Source organism: Octopus sinensis, linkage group LG10 (assembly GCF_006345805.1).
Source record: "Octopus sinensis linkage group LG10, ASM634580v1, whole genome shotgun sequence".
NCBI classification, from domain to species: domain Eukaryota; kingdom Metazoa; phylum Mollusca; class Cephalopoda; order Octopoda; family Octopodidae; genus Octopus; species Octopus sinensis.
This window is the reverse complement of record NC_043006.1, coordinates 84,067,459-84,094,684: the sequence shown is the minus strand read 5'-3', so window position 1 is coordinate 84,094,684 and position 27,226 is coordinate 84,067,459. Positions and strand designations below refer to the sequence as shown.

The following is a 27,226-nucleotide window of genomic DNA, read 5'->3' as shown; positions in this document are numbered from 1 at the left end:
AACCACATGGTTCCAGATTCAGACCCACTGTGTGGCACTTAGAGCAAATGTCTTCTACTAAAGCCCTGGACCAACCAAAGCCTTGTGAGTGAACTTGGTAGATGGAAATTGCAAGAAGCCTGTTGAATATGTATGCATAAATACATGCGTGAATGCACGTATGTTTGTGCCTTCTTGCTTTGACATTGCATGATTGCTTGTATGACAGTGACCTCATTAACAGCCGTGTCATTCATTTCCAGTATGTTGCAAAAGCATGTCTGGTCATGGGGAAATATTACCTCGTGATTGTGAGTCTGATACTCTAACCACTGAGCTATGCACCGTTACACACTCACACACATTCTCACTTATATACAAGCATTCTGGTAAATTACAATTTGTCATACGACACTCTGGATCTCATCCACTTATTTGTGTTTAAACATTTTGTGAAAATACAAATGTCTCGCATAGGTACAGGGCGATAAATATTTAAGAAAGGAGAGAGGAAGCATGTAGTGAATCGACCCCAGTATTGGTGGTGATGGTGGTGGGGTTATTTTATTGATCTTAGTGTCCTGGTGGGGTGAAGTACTAAACATGGACCCTTGTAGGATTTGAAGTGCAATGTGAAAGGAACTAAAGTAAATATTAGCAGACCTTTCAGCGGGATTTCTGCATTCTCTTTTTGTCATTTCCATATAACATCTTAGATATTGTCATTGGGAGTAATATATCTTTTGGTTAAGAGAGAGGGCATAAGAGGTGAGAAAGAGAGGTGTATGGATGGGAAAATGAAGTGACAAAGAGAGAGGAGAATAAGTAAGGGAGAGAGAGAGGGTAAGAAGTGAGAGTCAAGTGTATATAAGAGAGAAATGGGAGAACATGAGAGAAAGAGAGGTGTAGTTGAAAGAGTGATTGTGTGAGAGGAAGAGAGGTGAGAAAGATAGAAAGAGGAGTAGGAGAGAGAGAGAAAATGAGAAGAGAGGGAGAGAAGAAAATGAGAAGAGAGAGAGAGAGAGAGAGAAGAAAATGAGAATAGAGAGAGAGAGAAAGAAGAATTAGAGAAAAAGAGAAAGAAAGTGTTAACTCAAATGGTAGAAGTATAAAGCACCAACTGCAAAGAATTGTCTTTTTGGTACTTACCGTTTCCAAACAACTGTTCTTTCATTTCCTCATAAATGCTGCTGTGCGTCTTGTGTAAGTTTGAGCAGAGAAGTGGCCAGAGGGTCTTTCGTAAAGGGTGGTCAACTGGCCAATGATTTGACCTGAGAAATAATTTCAGAGGTTTTCTGTCCCGCAAGTTAAGCAACTGTCGCAGTTCCTCTTCAGAAGAACTTGGCATTCGGATGGGCGACGAAGACTGATTAGCCGTTAAGGAGTTGACTTTGGTATTGAAATCGGTTATCTTGCCCACGTCGACGTATTGGGTGAATACTGAATTGGCTTCTTCCATGATGAAGGTAATAATAAATTAAAGGTTCTTCTCTATACGATGATTATGGTAGTTCTGTGGCTTCTAATGGTGGGGAAGCTATGACAATGATGACAGTGGTGATGGTGGTGGCGTTTACAAAACAAGCTAGAATCTCAATTATTATTGCACAATGACTATGTCTGTTGTCCAGTTAAATCTGCCAGTTTTAGAAGGGAAGAGGAAAATATTCACAACAGTTGTATGAATTTTAATGAAGTGCTGTCTGTCAAATAAACTGACAATGAGAAATTAATAAGCCTGCTTGTTAATTTGCAAAGAAAATATAATTAACAAACTACTAGTATAAACTTGAAAATAAGCTTGAAAAATAAACTGGGGAATTGATTATAAATAGTTGAAAATTTAAAATATTATGAAAAAAAAAAAGATAATACTGTTCTTTAAATGTTCAAGGGAATTGATAAAACACATATATAAATAAATAGATTTAGTTTTGTTCTTTGTAATGATGTATCGACGGGATTTTTAGGATACTGAATCAGTTGTTTGAAATAGCTTTGTGAGTTTGATCAATCATAAAATATCTCGTTAAAATCCTGGGGTAGTAACATAGGCGTATTTAAGTAGGAGTTATGTTTCCAGATTTTATTGAGATCAATTTTGTTTATTGCACAGACAAGCAGAGAGAAAGAGAGAGAGAGAGACTATTTGTTTTGTTTTGTTTCTTTTGATTTGCAAACTTACTTTCAAGTGCTTTATTTAATGAGCAGTTGAAGAATATTTTTTTTTATTTTTAATTCTAAATAGAATAAGTTATAAATAAAATAGAGTATTTGCTAAACCTTTTGTAAAAGAGGTTTTAATAAAAAAAAAAAAAACATTGGAGAAGGTAATAAATAATAAAAAAAATGTAAAAAATGTCAGCTTGTTACTATAATTTACGATGACAGAAGAACATAAATTAAGGTAGACACAAAATATTTATGTATATATACAAATGATGAACTTTGAAGGAGTCCACCCACAACTGTTGAAGTGAAATAGATTGCTAGCTTGAATACTTGTAAACAACAGCACTAAATTATTTCAGATGTAACATGATTAGAAGAGTAGGGTAGGATTGTGAACCATTTGCAAACTCAACTGACATAGTTTATCCATTGTCTGCTATCCAAATGTGGTGGTGCTGCATCATAGCAATTTTGTCTACTGCACTCGAATGGCACACATTAACCAACAATTATTTGCAGGAAGCAGATTGTTATTTGATACAAGAATTCTGAAGAGAAACGGTCAAGAATTTTCTTTCTTCTTTTGTGCAATTGAAATATCTGAAAGAAAAAAAGAAAAATGGATTACTTCAATGAATGGAACAGGGACAATATTGTTTTCTTTGGACAAAGCGCAGGAGTGGCTGTGTGGTAAGTAGCTTGTTTACCAAACACATGGTTCCGGGTTCAGTCCCACTACGTGGCACCTTCAGCAAGTGTCTTCTACTATAGCCTCGGGCCGACCAAAGCCTTGTCAGTGGATTTGGCAGACGGAAACTGAAAGCAGCCCATTGTATATATGTATATATATATATATATGTGTGTGTGTGTGTCTGTGTTTGTCCCCCCAACATCGCTTGACAACAGATACTGGTGTGTTTACATCACCGTAACTGAGCGGTTCGGCAAAAAAGACCGATAGACTAAGTACTAGGTTTACAAAGAATAAGTCCTGGGGTCGAATTGCTTGACTAAAGGTGGTGCTCCGGTATGGCCACAGTCAAATGACTGAAACAAGTAAAAAACAAAAGCGCAAAGACAATTCTTATAGAAGAAATAGAAAAACTGACCCCAAGAGAGCCTTTGTATGGTCCGACTCAGAAGGCTATAGTACAAGATATTTGCCCAAGGTAACACACAGTGGGACTGAACCCAGAACCAAGTGGTTAGGAAGCAAACTTCTTACCACACAGCCACTAGAAAAAAAAAATGTCTTATCATAGGTTCTTGATCAGAACCTATGTGGAAACAAACAATAAGAACAGGTATTTATTTTATTGGTTGCAGATGGCTAAAAAGATAAACTCTAACTGCTATGGAATTTGATCTAGCAATGTAAAGAAGGCCGATATAAATTACTGTAAAGCATTTAATTCCATACCCCGCCTTATTTCTGTCAACTTGTCATCACGTCAGATAAATATTTGTGATAAGAAGGATTAACCCTTTAGCATTCAGATATGTTTCTTTATTAGCCACACAGGGGACAAATTACAAAGTAGAGCTTTTCTTTTTGGGGAGAAAAAAGAAAAGAAAAGAAAACAAAAAGAAAAAATAGAAAGGGGGGTAGGTTTTCAATCAAAAGGGATCGTAAAAAGAGAGAAAAAAAAACGATCAATAGGGGTCGTGTATCACAGAAATGTCATGATGTAAAGTGTAAAGGGGGAAGCAGTTAAGGTTTATCCGTGGAAAGAAAAGCCTACGGAAAAGACCACGGTAACCTCGGTCAGTAATGTTACATGTTACCACATTTGTTTACAAGTAGGTAACTCTCTGTTTTAAATTTTTCCGGGTTCATAGGATTATGCTCAAGGTGGCTTCGTCATTCATACGTGCCATCCTTGCTACATTCATCCATCTTTTTTTGAAACATTCGCTAGACAAAACTTGCCTCTCTACTCTCACTTTCCTTTTCAAGGGATACATGAAGAAGTTGATGAGAGATTGACCAGAGAGGAGAGTGTTTGTCTCCAATCCTTTCAGACGCATCCACCAGATACATTCTTTCGCCATAGCTACAAGTATGATGAAAATAGCTCTTCCTTCCGGTTTGAAGGAAGGAGGCGTGACGATATTGACGATAGACTTGGCTGATATACCGACTCATCCCACACGTGACAGCAGTCGTTCGACATAAGCCCACAGGTTGGAAAGCTCTGTCAAAAGTTGAGTTAATCATGCATTATCTTGTAGCTTTGAAATTTAGATTATAGGATTGCATACTTTTTCTATGACATTGTAGGGTAAGTGTGAGAGGCTAAATCTGGCCAGTTTGAACATAACACAAATAGAATATTTTGGTCAGATACAGCTGGTTTAAATGCTAAAGGGTTAAGCCTTTTGTTACTATATTTCTGTTGAAATACATTGTTTTATTTCACTTAACATTGGTTTCAAATTTTGGCACATGGCCAGCAATTTCGAGTTGGGGGTAAGTCAGTTACATTGACATGATTCTAAAGCTCACTGCCTTGACAAGCCAGAAATATTGGCATCAAATTTTGGCGCAAGGCCAGCAATTTTGGGGAAGGGGTTGGCTGTGTGGTAAGTAGCTTGCTTACCAACCACATGGTTCTGGGTTCAGTCCCACTGTGTGGCACCTTCGGCAAGTGTCTTCTACTATAGCCTCGGGCTGACCAAAGCCTTGAGTGGATTTGGTAGTGGATTTGCTGTTTGTTGAGGCATGGTTTCTACAACTGGATGCCCTTCCTAATGCCAACCACTTAACAGTGTGTGCTGGGTGCTTTTTACATGCTACCAGCACAGGTGCATTTGGCATGTAAAATGTACCCAGCACACATCTGTGTTTGTCACCCCCACCACCACCACTGCTGTTTTATAACTAATGTTGGTTTGTTTAGGCATAGGAGTGGCTGTGTGGTAAGTAGCTTGCTTATGAACCACATGGTTTTGGGATCAGTCCCGCTGCGTGGCACCTTGAGCAAGTGTCTTCGACCAAAGCTTTGTGAGTGGATTTGGTAGGATGGAAACTGACAGAAGCCGGTCATATATATATATACATATGTATGTGTGTTTGTCCTCCCAACATCACTTGACAATCGATGTTGTTGTGTTTACGTCCCCGTAACTTAGCAGTTTGGTAAGAGAACCTAAAAGAATAAGTCCCAGGGTTGATTCATTCAACTAAAATCTATTCAAGGCAGTACCGTAGCATGGCCACAGTTCAATGACTGAGACAACAGATAAAGATCAGTACTTGGTGCTAATATAAAAACGGTAACTCAATAGATTGGTTCGGTTGTCTTGGAAAGTGAAATAAAACATAAATCATCAGAAAAAAAGAAAATATTTTCTGAAGATAAATGGCTACAATTAATATAATTACCTCGAGAGCTTTGTCAAAAGAATTATGTATTTCTAGATAAGGATAAAATTTCAAAGTGAAGATCAAAAATTACAATGTTGAAATAATAATTAAACAGAAATGGGCTCACTTAGACTTATAAAGTTGACTTTAATGCCTAAGCAGATGGCAGTTAGAACACAGCTGTATCTGAGATTCTGATTTGGTTGAAGGAAAAAAAAAAAAAAAGAACCTGTCAATAAACTCCAGCTAAGGCAATCAGGATTTTAATACAAGTCTTATGGTTCTGCCACAGACGGAGCCAGCTGCTGTTTGTAATATATAAGGACAAGCAGGATTTATTTTCAGTGCTTTCTAAGATTCTTGAGGTGAAATCATGTGCTGAAACAGATATTATACTTTAAGAGAGTCAGTTTTATTTCATTTCATTTTATTAACATTATAGGCACAGGAGTGTGGTAAGTAGCTTGCTTACCAACCACATGGTTCCGGGTTCAGTCCCACTGCGTGGCAACTTGGGCAAGTGTCTTCTGCTATAGCCTTGGGCTGACCAAAGCCTTGTGAGTGGATTTGGTAGACGGAAACTGGAAAGAAGCCCGTCGTATATTTATGTATATGTATATATATATGTGTGTGTGTTTGTGTGTCTGCGTTTGTCCCCCCAACATCGCTTGACAACCGATGCTGGTGTGTTTACATCCCTGTAACTTAGCGGTTTGGCAAAAGAGATTGATAGAATAAGTACTAGGCTTATAAAGAATAAGTCCTGGGGTCAATTTGCTCAACTAAAGGCGGTGCTATAAATGCTTCAAATGACTGAAACAAGTAAAAGAGTAAAGAGTATTAGTCAATTCGCTAACTAATTTACCAATTAGCTAATTGATTGCTTGAGTAATAGTTTGATCGCGCAATCAATCATTTCATTGCCATTCATGATCTCATCAATGTCATAGCTACAATGCTCCAGGTCTGTTACTCTGTATCCAAATTATAAGATTACTTCTGACTAGTGACACACATTTAATTTTATTTATTTGTTTTTGTAAACCACAAACATGGGGGAACACAAATTAAATCACCACCATAGAAAAACAAACAAATGAATTTCATTGCCAACAACCAGATCAACAACACCTTCATTTTTCTCTACTCTCTATTGAAAGACAAAAACCTAACAACTTTTACAGTAATCATACTTATTGATATTCTATAAATTCTTCTTGGTTTAACAGTTGACCATTAACCCTTTTGAGACACATGTTTAGCCATGTTTTTCCTGTTGAGATTTAAAATTTTGGGTGCAGGTAGAAAACAAGGGACAAAGTGTCTAAAACTAATTTATTAATATGTAAAACAATATATATTACGAGCAAAAGCCCCCCCCCCCCACGTCCAATGGACGGTGCTAATGTACTTGAGCATACAAATGCACATTCCCATGGCTTTATTGATCGCATTCTCACTTGGAATTGATTTTTGTAATTTTTTCATGACTTATACATGCTCTGATATCGTAGGTATCTACATATCAAATTTGAGCTCAATCGGATGGAGGATGCCCGAGATCCTAGAAGACACACACACAGACAGAACGGATTTTATATAATAGATATAGTTTTATATTATATAATTTGAAAGATGATCCCTGATTGGCTATTATACTTCAAAACATTTGTTTCATTGTGCCAATGAATTGGCCTCAAAGTCCTTTCGGCTTGTATCATTTGGGCCAGTCAATCATCCTGGGAGTCCCAAGACGGTTAACAACCTTACAAATTTCATTAGATTCTGGACTTTGCTCTATTTAGATATGAAAATCCCTTAAAATTTTCTTGGAAACTGATAAGGTGTAAAGAGTGATCCTGACAAAAGCTAACCCAGGAATGATGAAAGACCAAAGATTAGACAGTATGATGGTTTTCCCCTGCATAGCTATGCCATTTGGGGTCATTGAGTGTGAGGCAGTACTCTGCTGCAGATGCAACTCATTTTCATGATGAACCAATGAAAAAGCTTCTCTGTTAGGGTATTGTACTCACAATTGCAAGATTATGCTTTCTCCGTGATTGCTTAGTCTGCTAAAAACAGCAACCAAAACTACTTAAATCACAAACTGCCAGCACAAGAAATGATACACTGGATTGTGTTCTGTGGTCCTTGATATATTATGGCTGAAGGGAAAAAAAATAGATGTGGTAGCTATGGTTGGAACACCTGATTTATCACGTCTGATCAATTGAGGGGTAACTAGGGGTTAAACAAGAACAGTAATAGCTTTTTCTTGAAGAGACAGAGTTCCCACCAGAAAGGGAATTTCTATGAAAGCATTGCTTTTTCTTTTTTTTAAACTTTTTTTATGACTTAATCAGAAGAAGTGGGGAAACATCTATGACCATTTTTTAAAGACCTCCAAGAATCATAGAAGGAAAAAAGGAAGACGTTGTTCTCTTACTGGAAGACCTGGACTAAATGCTAGCTACAAAAGTGCCAAAGGATCAGATAGTGGTAGTGGTGGCAATGGCAGTGGTGACAGTGGAGGTGGTCATAATGGTGGTGGCAGTGGTTGTTGTGTTAAACAGAATAATGAATCAAGTCTATTGACCCCAATAGATTTTGGAAAGATGTCACTTTTTCTTTCTTTTTGTTAATAGTTTGTTTTGGCGAGATCATATTTTTTTATTGCCCAAAAGGAGATAAACACAGAGGGGACAAACAAGGACAGACAAAGGGATTAAGTCGATTACATTGACTCCAGTGCATAACTGGCACTTATTTAATCGACCCCGAAAGGATGAAAGGAAAAGTTGACCTCGGCGGAATTTGAACTCAGAACATAACAGCAGATGAAATACCTATTTCTTTACTACCCACAGGGGGCTAAACACAGAGAGAACAAACAAGGACAGATAAACAGATTAAGTCGATTATATTGACCCCAGTGTGTAACTGGTACTTATTTAATTGACCCCGAAAGGATGAAAGGCAAAGTTGACCTCGGCGGAATTTGAACTCAGAACCTAAAGGCAGACGAAATACCGCTAAGCATTTCGTCCGGTGTGCTAACGTTTCTGCGAGCTTGCCGCCTTTGGCAAGAAGATCTGTGTGGCCACAACTTTTGCAGGCCTGCTGAGAAAGTGGCATTTGACTTTCTTGACTACCCACAAGTCACCAACCGTAAGAAAAATACAAGGGTAATGTGTAAATTACAGATGGCTGTAATTCTCCTTAGGAGAAAGATTGGGCTTGGTGGCTAGTTCAGGCTGTGACAGTTGCCATAATAGTAAGAAGAGGATAGTAGTCACAATATTGATGATGGAGAGGAGGAGAGTTAAGAAAATTACTTGGATGGACCTGAGTAGAGGTAACATGAGACCAACCACCTTCAAGGGACAAAGGTAGTAATGACATAAAATGCATGGTTGAAGTGTGTTAGTAAGCAGCTCCATGCCCTGCCAAATAGTCAGGTAGTTTTTGTGTGGTGGGGGATGTCTTATAAAATGTACATGTGATGGTTCTCCAAAAGGTGGATGTATAGAATATCTGGAAATAGGTGCAGGCATGGCTGTGTGGTAAGAAGTTTGCTTCCCAACAACATGGTTCTGGGTTCAGTCCCACTGTGTGACACCTTAGGCAGACAAAAGCCTTGTGATAGGATTTTGAAGACTGAAACTGAAAGAAGCTGTTGTATAAACTCGTGTGTGTGTGTTGTCTGTCCCTCACCACTGCTTGACAACTGGTGTTGGTGTGTTTACATCCCCATAACTTAGTGGTTCAGCAAAAGAGACCAACAGAACAAGTACCAGGCTTAAAAAAAGCATTGAGGTTGATTCTTCAAGGCAGTGCTCCAGCACGGTCACAGTCTAATGAGTGAAACAAATAAAATAACAAAATAATAAAAAAACAAAAATATAGACTTGTCAATTAGACCCAGTCATTCACTTTGATACACAATGTGGAAATATGTGTAGCAGCAATACTGTCCAAATGTTTGTCCCTCTCAAGCCATGCCAGGCTCATAGGGCCAGTTTCCCGGTTTCCTTGGCATATAGGTTCCCCACCTGGACGGGACACCAGTCCGTCACAGGTGAGCTGCAAGATGCAGGAGGGAAGAGTGAGAGAAAGTTGTGCCGAAAGAGTCAGCAGAAGTTCACCATTACCTTCTACTGGAGCCGCGTGGAGCTTCAGGTGTTTCGCTCATAAACACACACATCGCCCGGTCTGAGATTCGAACCCACGATCACTCGACCGCGAGTCTGCTGCTCTAACCACTAGGCCATGTGCCTCCACACTGTCCAAATATAGGGGACAGTCCTTCATTGTGGGGGTCTTACTTGGTCTTGATAGACTCTTAGCAACTGTCAGGAGCTGAAGTATTTATTTTATGGCCCTTAAAAACAGACTTGTCAAAAGAACATATCTAAATACACAAAGGTATTTTAAAAACAGTTCATTCCATTTCTGACAATCTGCACTTCTAACTTCGGCTTACTAATGACACACTTCATTTTGTCAGGAACCAACTGAAAGACAACGTAAATATGAGGTCACCTAGATGATGTTGAAAGGAATTGACAGTCATGGTTTCACATTTCTTTGATAATTATGTAACACAGAAGAAAAAGATAATTAGAAACAAACAAACCACAAAGAAATTTTTTTTCTCAGATAAGAAATTCTGGCTAATGAACTCCATCTGAGAAACTAAAAAAATTGCTTTTAATCTAGTTTTTTTCTCTCCTCTCTCTCTTTCCCACTCTGAATGTCACCTATCTCTCTCTCTTTATGTCCCTCTCTCTCTGTATGCTCCTTTCACTGTCTCTCTCTTTGTATGTCCCTGTATCCTTGTGTAAGTCCCCCTCCCTCTCTGTATATCTTTCTCTCTCTCTCTGTTTCTATATGTCACCCCTCTCTTTCTCTCTCTCTGTATGTCTCCCCCCCTCTCTCTCCCTGTATATCTCCCCCTATCTCTTGAATTTTGTAGACAAAAACTATATGGAAGCCTATGCTCATCATCATCACTTAACATCCATTTTCCATGCTGGCATGGGTTGGACAGTTTAACCAGATCTGGTATGTCTGGGAGTTGGGGGTGGGCCACACCACGCTCCATTGTCTGTTCTGGCATGGTTTCTATGGCTAGACACCCTTCCCAACACCAACCACTCTACAGAGTGTACTGGCTATTTTTAATGTGGCACCAGCACCAGTGCTTTTAATGTGGCACCAGCACCAGTGCTCTTTATGCGACACCAGCTCCTGCACCAATTCTGCTGTGGTGGGTAGGTCTTCTCGAGTACAGCACAGCACCAAATATCCCAGTCTTTCGTCATTTCCTTCATAACACACAGTGTCTTCAGATTGGCCTTCAATACTCCATCCCATGTCTTCCTGGAATTCCTTCCACAAGTTCCATCCACTTTAAGTCATTGACAATTCTGTATGTAATGTGTATGAGTGTGAATATACATATATGTGTGTGCCTGCGTTTGTCCCCCACACCACTTGACAATCAGTGTGGATTTTTTTATGTCCCTGTGACTTTGTGGGTCAGCAAACACAATCAATAATCATTTAATAAAATAAAACTCTTCTTTTTTTTATTTTATCTTTTACTTGTTTCAGTCATTAGACTGCAGCCATGCTGGGGCACCACCCTGAGGGATTTTAGTCAATTGAATCAAGCCTCTGTAATTAATTTTCATTTTTTAAAATCTGGTAATTATTCTATCAGTCTATTTTGCCATACTTCATTATGGGGACATAAACACACCAAAATTGGTTGTGAAGTGGTGTTGGGGATAGACACAGACACAAAGACACACACACGTGTGTGTGTGTGTGTATTTGCTTAGGCATTGTGAAACTAATAACTTGATGCAGAACTCAATATATGTATGTTTTATAACAAAGTGTTAGATACGTATAGAAAAGTAATAGGAAAAACAATGGTTATGTTATGAACATAACCATTGTTTTGCATGTGTCATTTCTTTTTATATATATATATATATATATATATAATTTTAATCCAAACGGGAAAACAGAAAAAACAACAACACGTGGAACAATTACAGTATTATTATTAATAGGCGCTCAGGAAAGATGGAAGCAGGAAGGTATGACGTTTCGAGCGGAGCTCTTCGTCGGAAACATAAAGAAGGAAGAGAGAGGAAAGAAAGATCCCAAGGTGGGCAAAGAGAGGGAGAAAAAAAAAAACGTGTGTGTGTGAGTGGGTGTATGTATGTGTGCGCGTGTGTGTAACAAAAAAGGGGGGGTTATAAGGAAAAAGGACTCCAGCTGAGGGGAAGATGGAAGAGTGGTCCCGCGGAGACGGGCGTGGGAGAACCCAACGACAGGCGACGGCCCCAGAAACGAGCCGGAGATCTCGTCGGGTCCAAGAGCGAGGTGCATGCATGCGCGTATGCGTGCGCGAGCCGGCGCAAGCGTGTGTGTGCGCGCGCCTGCGAGTGTGTGTGTAAGTATGTGTGTGTGTGGATGTGTGTGTCTGTGTGTATGTCTGGGTGTCAGTGTGTCCGATGAATGTATGTAAGTATGTGTGTATATATGTGTGTGCATAGATGTATGTCCGTGTGTGTGTGTGTGTATGTGTATGAGTGTGTATGTATGTACGTGTGTGTGTGTGGAAGTGTGTGTATGTGCATGTGTGTGCGCGTACATACAGGTGTGTGAGTGAGTGTGTGTGTATGTATGAGTGTGTATGTATGTGTGTGTAGGATGCATGTATGTGTATGGGTGTATGTATGTGTGTGTGTATGTATGTATGTGTACGTGTGTGTGTGTGTGTGTATGCATGTATGCGTGTAGGTGTGTGCATGCATGCATGCATGTGTGTGTGTGTGCATGTGTGTGGGTATATATGTATGTGCGTATATGTGTGTGTATGTGCGTACATGTGTGTGTGTGTATGCATGTGTGTGTATGTAGGTGTGTAGGCGTGTGTGTATAGGTGTATGTATGTAAGTATGTATGGGTGTGTCCGTGTATGTGTGTGTATGTATGTGTGTGTATGTAGGTGTGTGGGCGTGTGTGTATAGGTGTATGTATGTATGTCTGGGTGTGTCCGTGCATGTTTGTGTGTGTGTGTGTATGCATGTGTATGTAGGTGTGTGTGTACGTGTGTAATGTATGTGTGTATGCGTGTGTGTGCGTGTGTATGCGTGCGTGTGTGTATGTAGGTGCGTATGTATGTGTGTGGGAGTGTAGGTGTGTGTGTGCGTGTGCGTGTTTATGTTGGTGTGTGCGTATGTGAGTGAGTGTATGGGTGCTTGTCATGCATGTGTGTGCGCGTGCAGGCGAGTGTGTGTGTAAGTATGTGTGTGTGTATGTTTGTGTATGTCTGTGTGTATGTATGTGCGTATAGGAGTATGTAGGTATGTGTGTGTGTATATGTATGGGTATCATCATCATCATCATATATATATATATATGTATGTATGTGTGTGTGTGTGTGTGTGTGTGTGGAGATACAATGGCCCAGTGGTTAGGGCAGCGGACTCGCGGTCAGAGGATCGCGGTTTTGATTCCCAGACCGTTGTGTGTGTTTATCGAGCGAAAACACCTAAAAGCTCCACGAGGCTCCGGCAGGGGGTGGTGATCCCTGCTGTACTCTTTCACCACTCTTTCTCTCACTCTTTCTTCTGTTGGCCTGCTCGCTTAGCCAGCGGGGTGGCATTATTCGAAGGCTAAAACAATGCGAACGCATTGTGACCAGCGATGTGTAGCAACATCTGATTGTCTGGTTGGTCACGTGATCACGCGATATATATATATTCTTATATTATTTATATATATATTTTTCTTATATTATTTATATATATATATATATATATATATAATATATATATATATATATATATATATATATATATATATGTTATTGTGTCTGATGATAGTCATTCTCTTTTAGTGCCTTATTAATTTAACACACTCACCGGTCCGATTTCCACTCTTTTCAATAGTAATTGAAAAGACTATTGAAAAGGTTGCAAAATGCAACAAAAATTTTAGTAAAAATAAATAAGTACTGTGCCCAGTGGCTTTACTCTTCCTGCTTTAGCTTCATTACTATGGCAACAGTCCAGATGCTTATTGATCAGACCACATATAGCATGCCAGCATGGAAAATGGATGTTAAATGATTATATATATATATATATATATATATAGTGGAGTATGCACATAAATGTGAAATAAGGTAGAAAAAAAAGAGTAGTTCAATAATGAGGCACTAAACGAGAATGACTCTTCCCAGACACAATAAAATAAGCTTCAACACACAGATTCATATAAAGAATCTTGCAAACCAAATACAAAAACGAAATATATATATATATATATATGATGGGCTGCTTTCAGTTTTCATTCTACCAAATCCACTCACAAGGTTTTGGTTGACCTGGGGCTATGTTAGAAGACACTTGGTAATGTGCCACACAGTGGGACTGAATCCAGAACTTTGTGGTTGGGAAGCCTGTACCAGGAGATATTTGGAAATACTGTTTCAAAAAATTTGTCACAGATCTAAAGCACAAACAGGAATCTCTCCACCATTTTGTTTTTCTTTCAGCTAGCCATCATTAAAACGGTTCTTGTCAACTGACAAACTGTCACCGTCTACACTAAAAACTTCACAGTTTATAAAAGCATTGTTACATGTCTAACGGGTTCATTGGCAACTAATTTAACTTAGTTGACAAGCGTTTGTCCCAGAGAAAGGGAGAAAGGGAAAAAGCAGTGACTGAAATTCTATGGGAAGGACAGGCACTGGATAGTTAGTTATGCCTCCCATTAACACACACACTCACACACACACAGATGTGAGGAACTTAACAACCGGGTTATAATTGGTATGAAATTTCAGAAGCGAAAGTACTTGTATCATCATGGTGCAGTAATGTAAGCTGTCAGCTTTAAGAATGCAGGACAAGAAGGAAAGAAAATAAATTACATCACCACTATCATCATCATCAACACCACCACCATTCTCTTTGAAACCAACATCAACATAACAACTAGTATCACTTTAATTGTCAAGGACAACTTCACCGAATTCTTGTAAAATACAGGGTAACTGTCTCCAAGTGTGAAAAAGCTGTTTGTTCATTTGTTTGTTTCTTTGTTGTTTTTTTTTTTGTATTTTACAAGGGATGGGACAAAACCGTTTCAATTGCATTATACAATATTCTTTCACTCCCTGAAGAGTTAATCTGTAAGAATTAAATCTAACAAACTTCATTTACTTAATACTCTGTCTGTCTATCAGCCTTTTCTCTCTCTCTCTCTCTCTCTCTCTCTCTCTCTTCCTCCCTCCCCCTCTATATTCTCATCATAATATCAAAACAGTTTAACACTAGACTGAAGAATTACTCAATACTTCTTTTCTTTTTTTTTTGTATAGTACAGAGTTATTAATTTTTACAAAGTAAATGTTGATAGAGACTTCAAAATTGTTGCCTGCTTGCCATAATTAGACTGATAATGACAAGCAAACTGAAACTGCAAAGTCACTGTTAGCCATCTCCTTGTAAAAGTCAACAATATATATATATGCTTTATTTAAAAGCAGCAGAAATATAACAAAAACTGTTACTCAAAGTTTCAGGTTCTCGTTCGCAGGACAGATTTTGTTAAGATAGAACAGAAATAATCATATAATCAAAACTAGTTAAAGGATACACTGACAAGCGGGAACGTGAAACTCTGAGTAACAGCTTTTGTTATATTTCTGCTGCTTTTAAATAAAGCATATCACTCTACTTCTGTATTGGGTATTTGAGTACTCTTATTTTCCACCTTGTTTCACATTTGTGCTTGCTCCGGTATATATATATATATATATATATACACACACAAATTGAGATAGGGGTTGTAAATGCAACCCTCTCTGGGATAACGTATATCCAATATACTGCTAGTGAAGTACCCAACAAAGTTAATACATAAATGTTAATGATTGCGATGCAATCAATTCATTTACTGTATTATATGGGCAAAGGTAAAATGATTTACCACAAATTACTAATACAAGATAAGAAAATGGAGAAATACATCTAAATCAAATATCAATTACCAGATAATACTCAATCACATACTTTATTAAACCACCACATAAGAGACTGTAGGGTTAAATATAAAAAGCAGAACAAATCAGTGTGGTGGTTTAATAAAGTATGTGATTGAGTATTATCTGGTAATTGATATTTGATTTAGATGTATTTCTCCATTTTCTTATCTTGTATATATATATATATATATATATATATATATACACACACACACACATATATATATATATATAATCATCGTTATCATTTAACATCCATTTTCCATGCTGGCATGCTATATATGTGGTCTGATCAATAAATAACTGGACTGTTGCCATAGTAATGAAGCTAAAGCACAAAGAGTAAAGCCACTGGACACAGATTGACCTTGAATTCTGCTGTCCATATGCACTAAGTTTTAACATTCTAGCTCACTTCTGCTATTTACAGCAGTGTTTGGAAGGAAAGTGTGTAGCATGTGATTGTCGTGTTGACCATGACAGAAAGCTGAGCAGAGAATTTGCATCAAATTTTGCCAAAAGCTTGGCGATACCTGCTCAGAGTCCTATGCACAATTTTCAGAAAAAAGTTTTCATCTTTCTTGACACAATCAAGGAGATCTTGTGCAACTGAATCCCGACTGTCTTCTTGGTCAGCTGAAAGCAGTTTTGGCATAAAATGTGCAGGCACGCATCTCATACCCAAATCTTCATTGATAATCTTTTCTACATCTTCAGTGATAATGGACTGAACTGAACCATAAATAATCTACACATCCTCTGATAACTCACAGATGATAATTCAACGATTTCTCCTCACATCTGCAATGTTTTTCTCAGTTCTGCTGGTTTTGGGTCTCCCAGAACGTTCGTCAATATTGACATTTTTTCGACCATCTTAGAAACGTCTGAAACTCTCATACACATGTGTGCGAATCATACATTCCTTTCCATACACTTTCTGCAACTTTGTGTAGGCCTCTGAGCAGGTATCGCTATGACAATTTTCTCTGCCATGGCCAATGTGGCAATCACACGCTACACACCTTTCTACCAAGCACTGCTGTAAACAGCAGAAGTGAGCTAGAACATTAAAACTTAGTGTGCATGCACAGCAGAGTTCAAGGTCAATTTTTGCCAAGCAGCTTCACTCTGCATGCTCTAGCTTCATTACTATGGCAACAGTCCAAATACTTATTGATCAGACCTCGTATATATAAATGATGATAAAACAATATGGTGATAATGTGTGTGTGTGTGTGTATATATATATATATATATATCATCATCATTTAACATCCGCTGGCATGGGTCAGACAGTTTCACTGGAGCTAATAAGCCGGAGAGCTGCACTGGGTTCCAGTCTGATTTGACACAGGTTTTACAACTGGATGCCCTTCCTAATGATGCCAACCACGTCAGGAATGTAATGGGTGCTTTTATGTGCCACAAGCACAGGTACCATTTACATGGCACCAGCAACAACTACGACTCATGGGTGGGTGTCATTTACACAGCACTGGCAACAACCACAACTACAATGTACAGGTGCTATTAACATGGCACCGGCAGTGACCATGACAACAATTCAAGATATACATATATATATATATAGGAGAGTTTACGAAAAAAACAAAAGACGAAGACAAGTGGTGTACAAAGCAAACAGATGTATTAGTATAATGCTCAGGAATAGAAAAAGTCTTTTACGTTTTGAGCCTACACTCTTCTACAGAAAGGGACACAGAAAAAACAAGGAGAGAAAAAAATGTGTGTAGTGGCTAATGATCTATGCATGGCACCTTGGCAAGTGTCTTCCACTATAACCTGAAGCTGACAAAAGGCCTAGTGAGTGGATTTTGGTAGATGGAAACTAAAAGAAGCCCATCGTGTATATATGTGTGTGTGTGTATATATTTGTCTCTCCACCATCGTTGGTTTGTTTACATCCCTGTGACTTAGCGGTTCGGCGAAAGAGACCAAGATGAGTACTAGGTTTACAAAGAATAAGTTCTGGAGTCAATTTGTTCGACCAAAAGCAGTGCTGCAGCATGGCCGCAGTCAAAGAATTAGCCCTGAGAGAAACGTTGGTCATAAGAAGCATCAAATGTGGTGTGGAAGAGAGGCATGTGGTCATCTGTTATGTATGAATGAAGACAGCTGTGTGAGGAAGTGCCACTCCCTAACTGTAGACGGAACCTGTGGAAGAGGTAGACCCAGGAAGGCATGAGATGAGGTGGTGAAGCATGACCTTCAAACATTGGGCCTCATAGAGGCAATGACAGGAGACCAGGACCTTTGGAGATATGCTGTGATTGAGAAGACCTGGCAACTCAAGTGAGATCGCAGCCACACATGTCCGGCCCTGTTAAGAATACTACTGATGCATTGGGCAATATGATATGCTTAAGAAGACCTGTAGTGTCAAGTAAAATCAACATCATAGCTGTGGCCAGTTCCCCCTGACTGGCTCACATGCCAGTGGCACATAAAAAGCACCGACCGAATGTGGCTGATGCCAGTACCCGCTGACTGGCTTTTGTGCCAGTGGTATGTAAAAAGCACCATCTGAAAATGGCCAATACAAGTACTGGTGCAGCCGCTGACTCCCCAGACTTCAGTCAAACCGTCCAACCCATGCTAGCATGGAAAGTGGACATTAAACGATGATGATGATGATGATGAATATACATTTATATATATATGTATACATATACAGTAACCCTTTGCTATATCGCAGTTTACCTACTGCAGCTTATTAGTTAAGCTTACGTCAATTCTTCTGTGGTGTTGTTTTGCATTTATAATAAAATAACACATATACAAATTTAAAAAAAAAATACAGTACTGTTTCTACTTCGAGGATCGTCACCTATCACGGGGGTTTTGAAATGTAACACCCATGATAGTCGAGGGATTACTGTACATATATACATACATATACATATATACTGTACATACATACATACTGTACATACATACATACTGTACATACATACATACATACATACATACATACATACATACTGTACATACATACATACTGTACATACATATATATATATATATATATATATATATATAAGTATGTATATATATATATATATATATATGCAGCATGGAATTTTGTCAGTGAATAGGTCACAGTTTCACAGCGACAATAATATTTTGGCAAATTAAATTTAAATGTTGAAGTGGATCTAATGGTTTTTGTGTGTTTTTAAATTGCTTATAAACACTTTCCCCACTGCAATTGTTTATAAACACACACACACACACATCTTTGTATTAGTATATATTATGCCCGTTGCAGAGATTTTTATCATGGCTCAGATTTATTTTTAATTAGTTATAGACCAATCTCATTAAACAAAATGCTTTATTAAAATAAATGAAGATGTTCCCTGTGAAGTACAGGTCAATCTATTTTTCATACAGCAATATATACATCTATGCACACACACATATATACATACGTATTTTCACATATACACATACATATATATATTCATACACACACACACACATACACAAGTTATTTAATAAACACAATATATGCTTTCATGTGCCACTATCAGCTCCATGCGATGAAAGTGTGCCAGACAGCATTTTTAAACATGTCCAGTACCCTAGCACTAGGGCGCCGGATAAACACGAAAATACACACATACTCTGTTTCTTGATGCAGGCATGGCTATGTGGTTAAGAAACTCACTTTGCATCCACATGGTATTGGGTTCAATGCCACCACATGGCACCTTGGGCAAGTGTCTTCTACTATGGGCTCAGAGTGACCTGTGCATTGTAAATGAATGTAATAGATAGAAACCATGTTGAAACCTCTTGTATGCATGTGTTTTTATATATGGATGCAGTCCAATAACCGAAACAAATAATATATATCTATTATGGATTCTCTTGTTGTTACATGACAGATGAGGGTTCCTCAACTTTTTGCTGAACAATCACACAGATTTGTTTATAGTAATCAAATGCTTGTTTTCCCATAAACTCACTCCCTCTGTCAAATCGATATTGTGTGCACAAGTGTGCTGCACATCAGATGTTGAAATGATTGACTTATGTGAGATGAAGTGTTTTGATCAAGAACACAATGCACTGCCCAGTCTGGGAATCGAAACCACGATCTCACAATTGTAAGTGCAGCAACCTAACCACTAGGTCAAGCAACTACACATACACACATTATACACACACACACATAGTCAATGTATCATATATCTGAAAAAGAAGCACAGTCTAAAGCATAAGCAGTAATGTATTCATATGTAGTTATGTCTGTCTGGTGATACAGCGACCAATGGTTTCGTATCCTCAAAAGGCTTCGCCCCATCGACGTCTCGTCAGTCTCTAAAAGCAAAATGAAATGGATACAGCCCTTGCATCCAAATGCTACCTGCTGCAAGCATGGGATTCCCTGTTGTCCAATTAGACCTGGAAGGGTCCTTATGATCTAATAGCACCCCAAGGAAAACATCCTGTTCCCTCTCTTTTGGCCCAGATGAACTGGTCTGAAGGAGATAATCTGTCCGCACTGACCTTGGAGTATTTATTCTTTGGTGACTTACTGACCAAATGACCATAACAGATCCCTGCCTCCCAGAGGTGAATAGTTACATTTGTCTTCGGCTTTTAGAGTCTGACGAGACGTCCATAGGGTTAAACCCTTAGTGGATGTGAAAGCATTGGTTACTCTGACTAAACATAGACTTAACTAGGTACTCTTACTCTTTTACTCTTTTAATTGTTTCAGTCATTTGACTGCAGCCATGCTGGAGCACTGCTTTTAGTCGAGCAAATGACCCCAGGACTTATTCTTTGTAAGCCTAGTACTTATTCTATTGAGCTGTTTTGCCGAACCACTAAGTTACGGGGACATAAAGACACCAGCATCGGTTGTCAAGCGATGTTGGGGGAACAAACACAGACACATACACACATGCACACACATACATACATATATATACATATATATATATATATAATATATATATATATATATATATACACACACACATATATACGACGGGCTTCTTTCAGTTTCCGCCTACCAAATCCACTCACAAGGCTTTGGTCAGCCCGAGGCTATAGTAGAAGACACTTGCCCAAAGTGCCATGCAGTGGGACTGAACCCGGGACCATGTAGTTGGTAAGCAAGCTACTTACCACACAGCCACTCCTACGCCTATGTAGTCATTTATTATAAGAAATTGGAGAAAAAGCATTGAGTAGTGTTAATTACAGAGGAAAATAATATACAATGATGGATGACAACTGATTCTTTTTATTAAAATAAGGACGATGATGATGATGATGATGATATTATAGAAGCTGCTGTTTGATATAGGAAGACATAAACCATTGACCAAACCCAATGGAAACGTCATGGTAGGAACCTCACATAGCTGAGGAAGATTTTCCACCCAATGTTTGATACCTGTGCATGAAGACCAAATATATAATATATAAAGAATTTACACACACACTCACACACACACACTGAAAAATAGTATTAGCCCTGTTTCATAGTATTTTACTATTTATAGATTATTGTCTTAATGAAAACTCCATTCATGCAATGTCATACTGCACATAACTGTTTTAGCCAATATTTACTTGGAAACTAAATTAGCTTATCTAAATAAACTACTTTGTTTCAACAATGTGAAACACTCGAGAAAATTAATTTGAGCTTCCTCAAAAGAAGAAAAACTGCTACCAAGTTTAAAAGGTTGTTTGTTACCTACTGGGTATCATGTGCGTGTGTGTGTATGAAGGAAAAAAAAGAAAGCTTCTCACAATGCAGAAAGTCTGCATTGTCAGAAGCTTTCCTATTTTCCCTTTTTCAATATTACAATGCTTCAAGCGAATTACAACACTCTTATAAACATATATGTATGTGTGTGTGTGTGTATATATATATATATATATATATATATATATATGATGATGATGATGATATCAACATCAGAATAAAAAGCGTATGGTTATTGTAGTTGTGATATTGTGCTGGTGGCACGTAGGGCCTCACAGAGGAAATGACAAAGACCGAGACCTCTGAGATATGCTGAGATGAAATATATTTCATTGGATTAATGGTTATGTATTAACTATGTATTCACTCACAGATTTATCTCTGAGTTCTTCATTCTAAGTGGCCAGACATAACTTCTTTGAACTTGTCACTCCAGAAATATACATACATGTAATAATTGTAAACAAATACCAACATCATAAAGTTGTGTCTCTCATTTTCAATCTTCCATGAAAACATGTCTGGACATGATAAAATAACATGTTACATGAAAACAGATGAGGGTTGGTGATGGGAAAGGCATAGAAAATCCAGGTGAACTTTTTATCTCAAATGCTTTTTTTTTTGCATTTCTTTTTATAAAAACATCTGCCATCAAGTTAAAATTTTCTATTTTTCCTTGATTCTTTTCTTTTTTTTTTTTGTTACCTACTAGGTAAAAATATAATTTCCATATTTCAGTTAGGTTGCTTTAAAAAATTGTCTTTCTGTGCAAATGACAAAAAAAAAAAAAGCCAAGAGAATAACAGTTCTGCAAAGTTGTCAACTACCATTCTGTCTTGCTGAAGTACAGAAAATGTTTAATTGAAGTATTGAGGAATTGTTGCAAGCAAAGAAATATCAAAGATAAAAATCAAGACTCCTAGCTTTTATCTCCAGCAAGTTGAAAGTCTTTAGAAAAAAAGAAAAACAAAAAACACCTGCCATTTATTAAGTTAATCAAGTACTTAATTTCCAGCTATTATCAACAAAAAAAAAAAAAAAGACTTTTGTATGCTATTCTCAAGAACAGTGTAACACCTGTGGAAATGGATTTGCGCACAAACAGGTAGATTTTGTGGTGGATTGCTACTATTATCATCATTATTATTGTTATTATTCCAGTATTAGGATATTTCCAGAAGAACAGCTGTTGAAACAAGCCAGGATATATGGTTACTCAACTTGTTAGAATATAGAATATATATGGTTACTCAACTTGTTAGAAATAGCAGCCAAATCCTCCTCAAATCATGAAACCCTTTAACACTTTAGCATTCAGATTATTCTGTCTTATGTAATGCTTATTTATTCACATCGGTTTGAATTAATCATGCTTTGTCTCATAGTTTTGAGATCTTGATGTTTAGGTTTAGAATGACATTGTAGGGAAGGTGTGATAGGCTGGATCTGATTAGTTTAAACATAAAATAGGGCTAGATATGGCCAATTTAAATGCTAAAGGGGTTAAGCAAAAATCTGCTTGATAAGGGTTGACTAAAAACTGAACAATTATAACTACAGCACCAACAACCATATTTGCAATTATTTCATTGAATTCTCAAATTTAATAAAATAGAAACCACTTTTAATTCAAAATTCATTGTTAAAAAAATCATTTGTAAAAGCTGACACCCCATTGGTTACAATGATGAGGGTGCTAGTTGATCTGATCAATGGAACAGCCTACTCATGAAATTAACATGTAAGTGGCTGAGGACTCCTCAGACATACATACCCTTAACATGGTCCTTAGGGAGAGTCAATGAGACACAGAATATGATGAGGCTGGTCCTTTGAAATACAGGTACTATATCTCATTTTTGTCAGCTGAGAGGACTGGAGCAATGTGAAATAAAGTGTCTTGCTCAAGGACACAATGTGCTGCCAGGAATAGACCTCATGATCTTACAGTCACCTGCTGAATACCCTAACACTTTATTTTTTTATTTATGCGCCCTTTTCAAGCCTAGCTCATGGGCCCGGTTTCCCGGTTTCTGTGGCGTATGTGTTCCCCACCAGCTGGACGGGACGCCAGTCCATCGCAGCTTTTCTCAAGAAACAGGAAGAAAGAGAGAGAAAGTTGGGGTGAAAGAGTACAACAGTCTGCTGCCCTAACCACTTGGGCATTGCGCCTCCATCCTAACACTTAGCCATTCATAAAAAAAAAAACAGAAAAAGAAAACATACTTGATAACATAGTTTAAGATACACTAGTACAAAAAAATAAAGACAGAATAGTTATGCATGAAATGTCTCTGAGCATAGGCCTACTTGATCAAAGCCTTGAGGTTAAGTTTAAATAACCGTAATAACAATCGCAGTAAAAAGAAAGTCTATAAGGCAGAGGAGAGACAAATTTGCCCTTTAAAGGGATCTGCTCTATTTAGGGTAATATTCCAAGATAGTCTAGGACCTGCCATATTTGCTGGTGTATATGACATGCCTTTATTTTCACAAGTTGCATCATCATCATTTTAACATCCACTTTTCCATGTTTACATGGGTTGGACAAGGTTTAATGCAGCGGATTTTCTATGACCAGATACCCTTCCTATCACCGATTCTTATATGTTTCCTATTTCTTTATTGCCCACAAGGGGCTAAACATAGAGGGGACAAACAAGGACAGACAAAGGGATTAAGTCGATTAGATCGACCCCAGTGCATAACTGGTACTTAATTTATCGACCTGGAAAGGATGAAAGGCAAAGTCGACCTCGTCGGAATTTGAACTCAGAGCGTAGCGGCAGACGAAATACCGCTAAACATTTCGCCTGGTGTGCTAACGTATCTGCCCGCTCACTGACTCTTATATGTTTCCAAGAAAGCTAATATCTCTTTATGGCCTGACATGTTTCCACAGCATGGAATATTAGGAATGGCATTCATTTACAACACTCACACATTGTCAACACAAGGAGACACAAGCAAACACACACTCACAAACTAATATATACATACATACACCCACACATATGTGTATATCTATCTATCAATCTATATATATAGTAGAATGAGAAATAGAAAGTCCTTGCTACAGTATTATATATTTTTTTTTAAATTAATAGAAATGGGTTTTCTGATAAATTTTTCTACTTTAATAATTAAATGTTTTTACGTTTATCAATATGTGTTGCAAAATTCCTGATATGAAATCGTGTGCTGAAATGGATATTGTTTTATTTTGGGATGGTCATTTTTTTTTTTTTTGCTAAATAAACACGCACTCTTGTTTCACTTACTCAGAGTAAGTGGAGCAAGAGCACACACAAAAACGAAAAGTGTCACTGAAGAGGTCACAGATGTGTGACGAAAGATTTCCGGACGATGGACATGAGTTAAAATAAGAACAGTAGTAAATGAATGTGTGTGTGTTTATTTGGAAAAACAAAAATGACCATCCCAAAATACAACAAACAATATAATTAAATGTTTATAGACATCTAATTATTAAAATGGAAAAATTATCAGAAAAGCCATTTCTATTCACTTTTTCAAATATGTTTGTGTGTGTGTGTGTGTGACAGGTTTCATTTAGTTTCTATCAACCAAATCAACCCAGAAAGCTTTGGTCAGCCCAAGGCTATAGTAGAAGATACTAGTCCAAGACACCATGCAGTAGGACTGAACCCAAAACCATGTGGTTGAGAAGCAAATTTCTTAATCATACAGCACCATCTGCACCTATATTTTGTGGAAGAAGAACAAATTTAGTATGTTCCATCATACACCTCTTAAAAGATACTTTAAAACGGTTTTGTAAGGGGAAAAATGTATGATTCTGTACTTGTAAATACAATGCTGTGATGGTATAATTGGAATTAAGCATTGGTTTATCTCAGGCAACATGGTTAGAGTATAGTAAGATAACCTGTGGAAGAGGTAGACCCAGGGTCAGCAAGCTCTGTCAAGAGAGTAACTGCAATAAATCCATAGGAGTGGCATGCATGGTTGCATGATCAGCTAATGAAAGGTTCATTATGATGCAAGCTCCCAATTTAAATTCATGATAATAGATAGCAACAGAAACATGGGAATCTGCGAAAGCAGCAGCAAAAAAAAGAAACAGAAAATAAAGAAATATCTATCATTCTATCCAACTATTGACCTGCTTATCTGTCTGTCTATTTATCTGCCTATCTATTTTTTAAATCTATTTCTATATCCATAGACCTTTTATATATCTTTAATCATTTACATCCATGAATTTATAAAACTTTTATATCCATAAAACTATTGCAGAAAATTAAACTCCCTCATACCTTCTGGTACTCATTATTAGATTCTATCTGGTTATATTTTATTTCATCATCCCTCTCTTATCTTCCTAACCTCTCCTATTAATGGTATTACTGTGTTATCTTAATATACTGCAATAAAGTATGAAATCATAAATTTATTATAAATAAACTACGTTATTTGTGTACTGTATTTCAATTTTATCTTCTTTCAGATCAACTGTATAATCTCTCTATATATAAATGGCAAAATGTCTGTGTTTGTGTATCCTTTATACAAAGCCACAATTTTTCAGTTAGAGGGCTCGCACTTTCTATGGTCATTCAAAACCGTCCAAGGGTGGTCGTGCACATCTTTACATTTCCCCAGTCACCCTGCAAAGCCATTAAAAGATCAATAGAAGTGACTTTTTTGAGAACTTTCTATCCAAAACCCAATCAAAATGCCTGAAACTTGATACGCCAATTGAATGTCAGTTAGCTGTATGTGATTGGCCGGAGATTTGAACAGTACGCTCGTGTATGTGCGCACGCACGCAGCTGTATATGCATGCACTAGCACTATGACCTAGCATTGCCGGATCATAGTGCTAGTTGTATATATTTTGGTTAATAGAATTACCATACAGGCTGTAACACTTGTATTTACGGCCAGAAGATCTTGTGTTATGGTAATGTCTTTTACATGCTTGCATGGGTCAGACTACAATATGTTGGCGTAGAGTCTTCTACAGTCAGATACCCTTCCTGTCACGAATTACCCAGGATGAAAGAGTGAAAGAAAGTTGTGGCGAAAGAGTCAGCAGAAGTTCGCCATTACCTTCTGCCAGAGCCATGTGGAGCTTAGGTGTTTCACTCATAAACACACACATCACCCGGTCTGAGATTCGAACCCGCGATCCCTCAAGCGTAAGTCCGCTGCTTTAACCACTATGCCATGTGCCTCCACTCAGTACACACATACTCATCCATATATGTATATGATGGGTTTGTTTCAGTTTCTGTCTACCAAATTCATTCACAAGGCTGTGAGCAGCTTGAGTCTGTAGTAGGAGACATTCTCCCAAGGTGCCGTGCAACAAGACTGAACCTAAAACCACACAGCTACAGCCATGTCTATGCCTTCTCATCCTTTCACTATTGTTGTCCCTTTTTTTAATCCTTTAGCAGTCAGATTACTCTGTCAAATATAAGGTTTATTTATTCGTATTGTTTTGAATTAATCATACATTATCTCATAGCTACAAGATTTCGATGATGTGATTGTTTATTTTTAGAATGACATTTTAGGATGGTTGTGAGAGGCTGGTTTAAACATAAAACAAATAGAACATTTGGGTCGGATGTGGCCAGTTTAAAGGCTAAAGGATTAAAAAGAGTTCCAATCCTTTTTGCTTCTCTCCTCAAACATTTGTCACATGGAGATCTGTTCCTTCCCCTTGTTTCCCAAATAGACACAATCTTTATTCACTTATAAAATATAATCTGATAGATATAATCTTAATTCCTTTATAGATATAATCTATAATGAATACAATGTTAATTCTGTTAAATCTTGTGTTAACCATTTATGATTTTAACGTAGTCCCACT

The 27,226-nt window shown here is 37.7% G+C and overlaps 1 protein-coding gene and 1 long non-coding RNA gene across 4 annotated transcripts in view; one reads left to right on the top strand and one right to left on the bottom strand.

The window, feature by feature from the left end:
• The window catches only part of LOC115216587 (GTPase-activating protein skywalker-like), a 95,150-nt gene that overhangs the window by 56,049 nt on the left and 11,875 nt on the right, over positions 1 to 27,226 (bottom strand). For 2 of the 3 annotated variants that reach the window (XM_036506876.1, XM_029786054.2), the window contains exon 2: positions 1,129 to 2,751. In XM_036506876.1, the coding sequence (XP_036362769.1) occupies positions 1,129 to 1,438 (310 nt within the window). In that variant the 5' untranslated portion in view covers positions 1,439 to 2,751. The remainder of the gene's footprint in view (positions 1 to 1,128; positions 2,752 to 27,226) is intronic. The other variant, XM_036506875.1, reaches the window with a different exon arrangement.
• Positions 20,136 to 27,226, top strand: part of LOC118765195 — a 22,979-nt gene continuing 15,888 nt past the window's right edge. The window contains exon 1 of the long non-coding RNA XR_005001058.1: positions 20,136 to 20,257. This is a non-coding gene — a long non-coding RNA (uncharacterized LOC118765195). The remainder of the gene's footprint in view (positions 20,258 to 27,226) is intronic.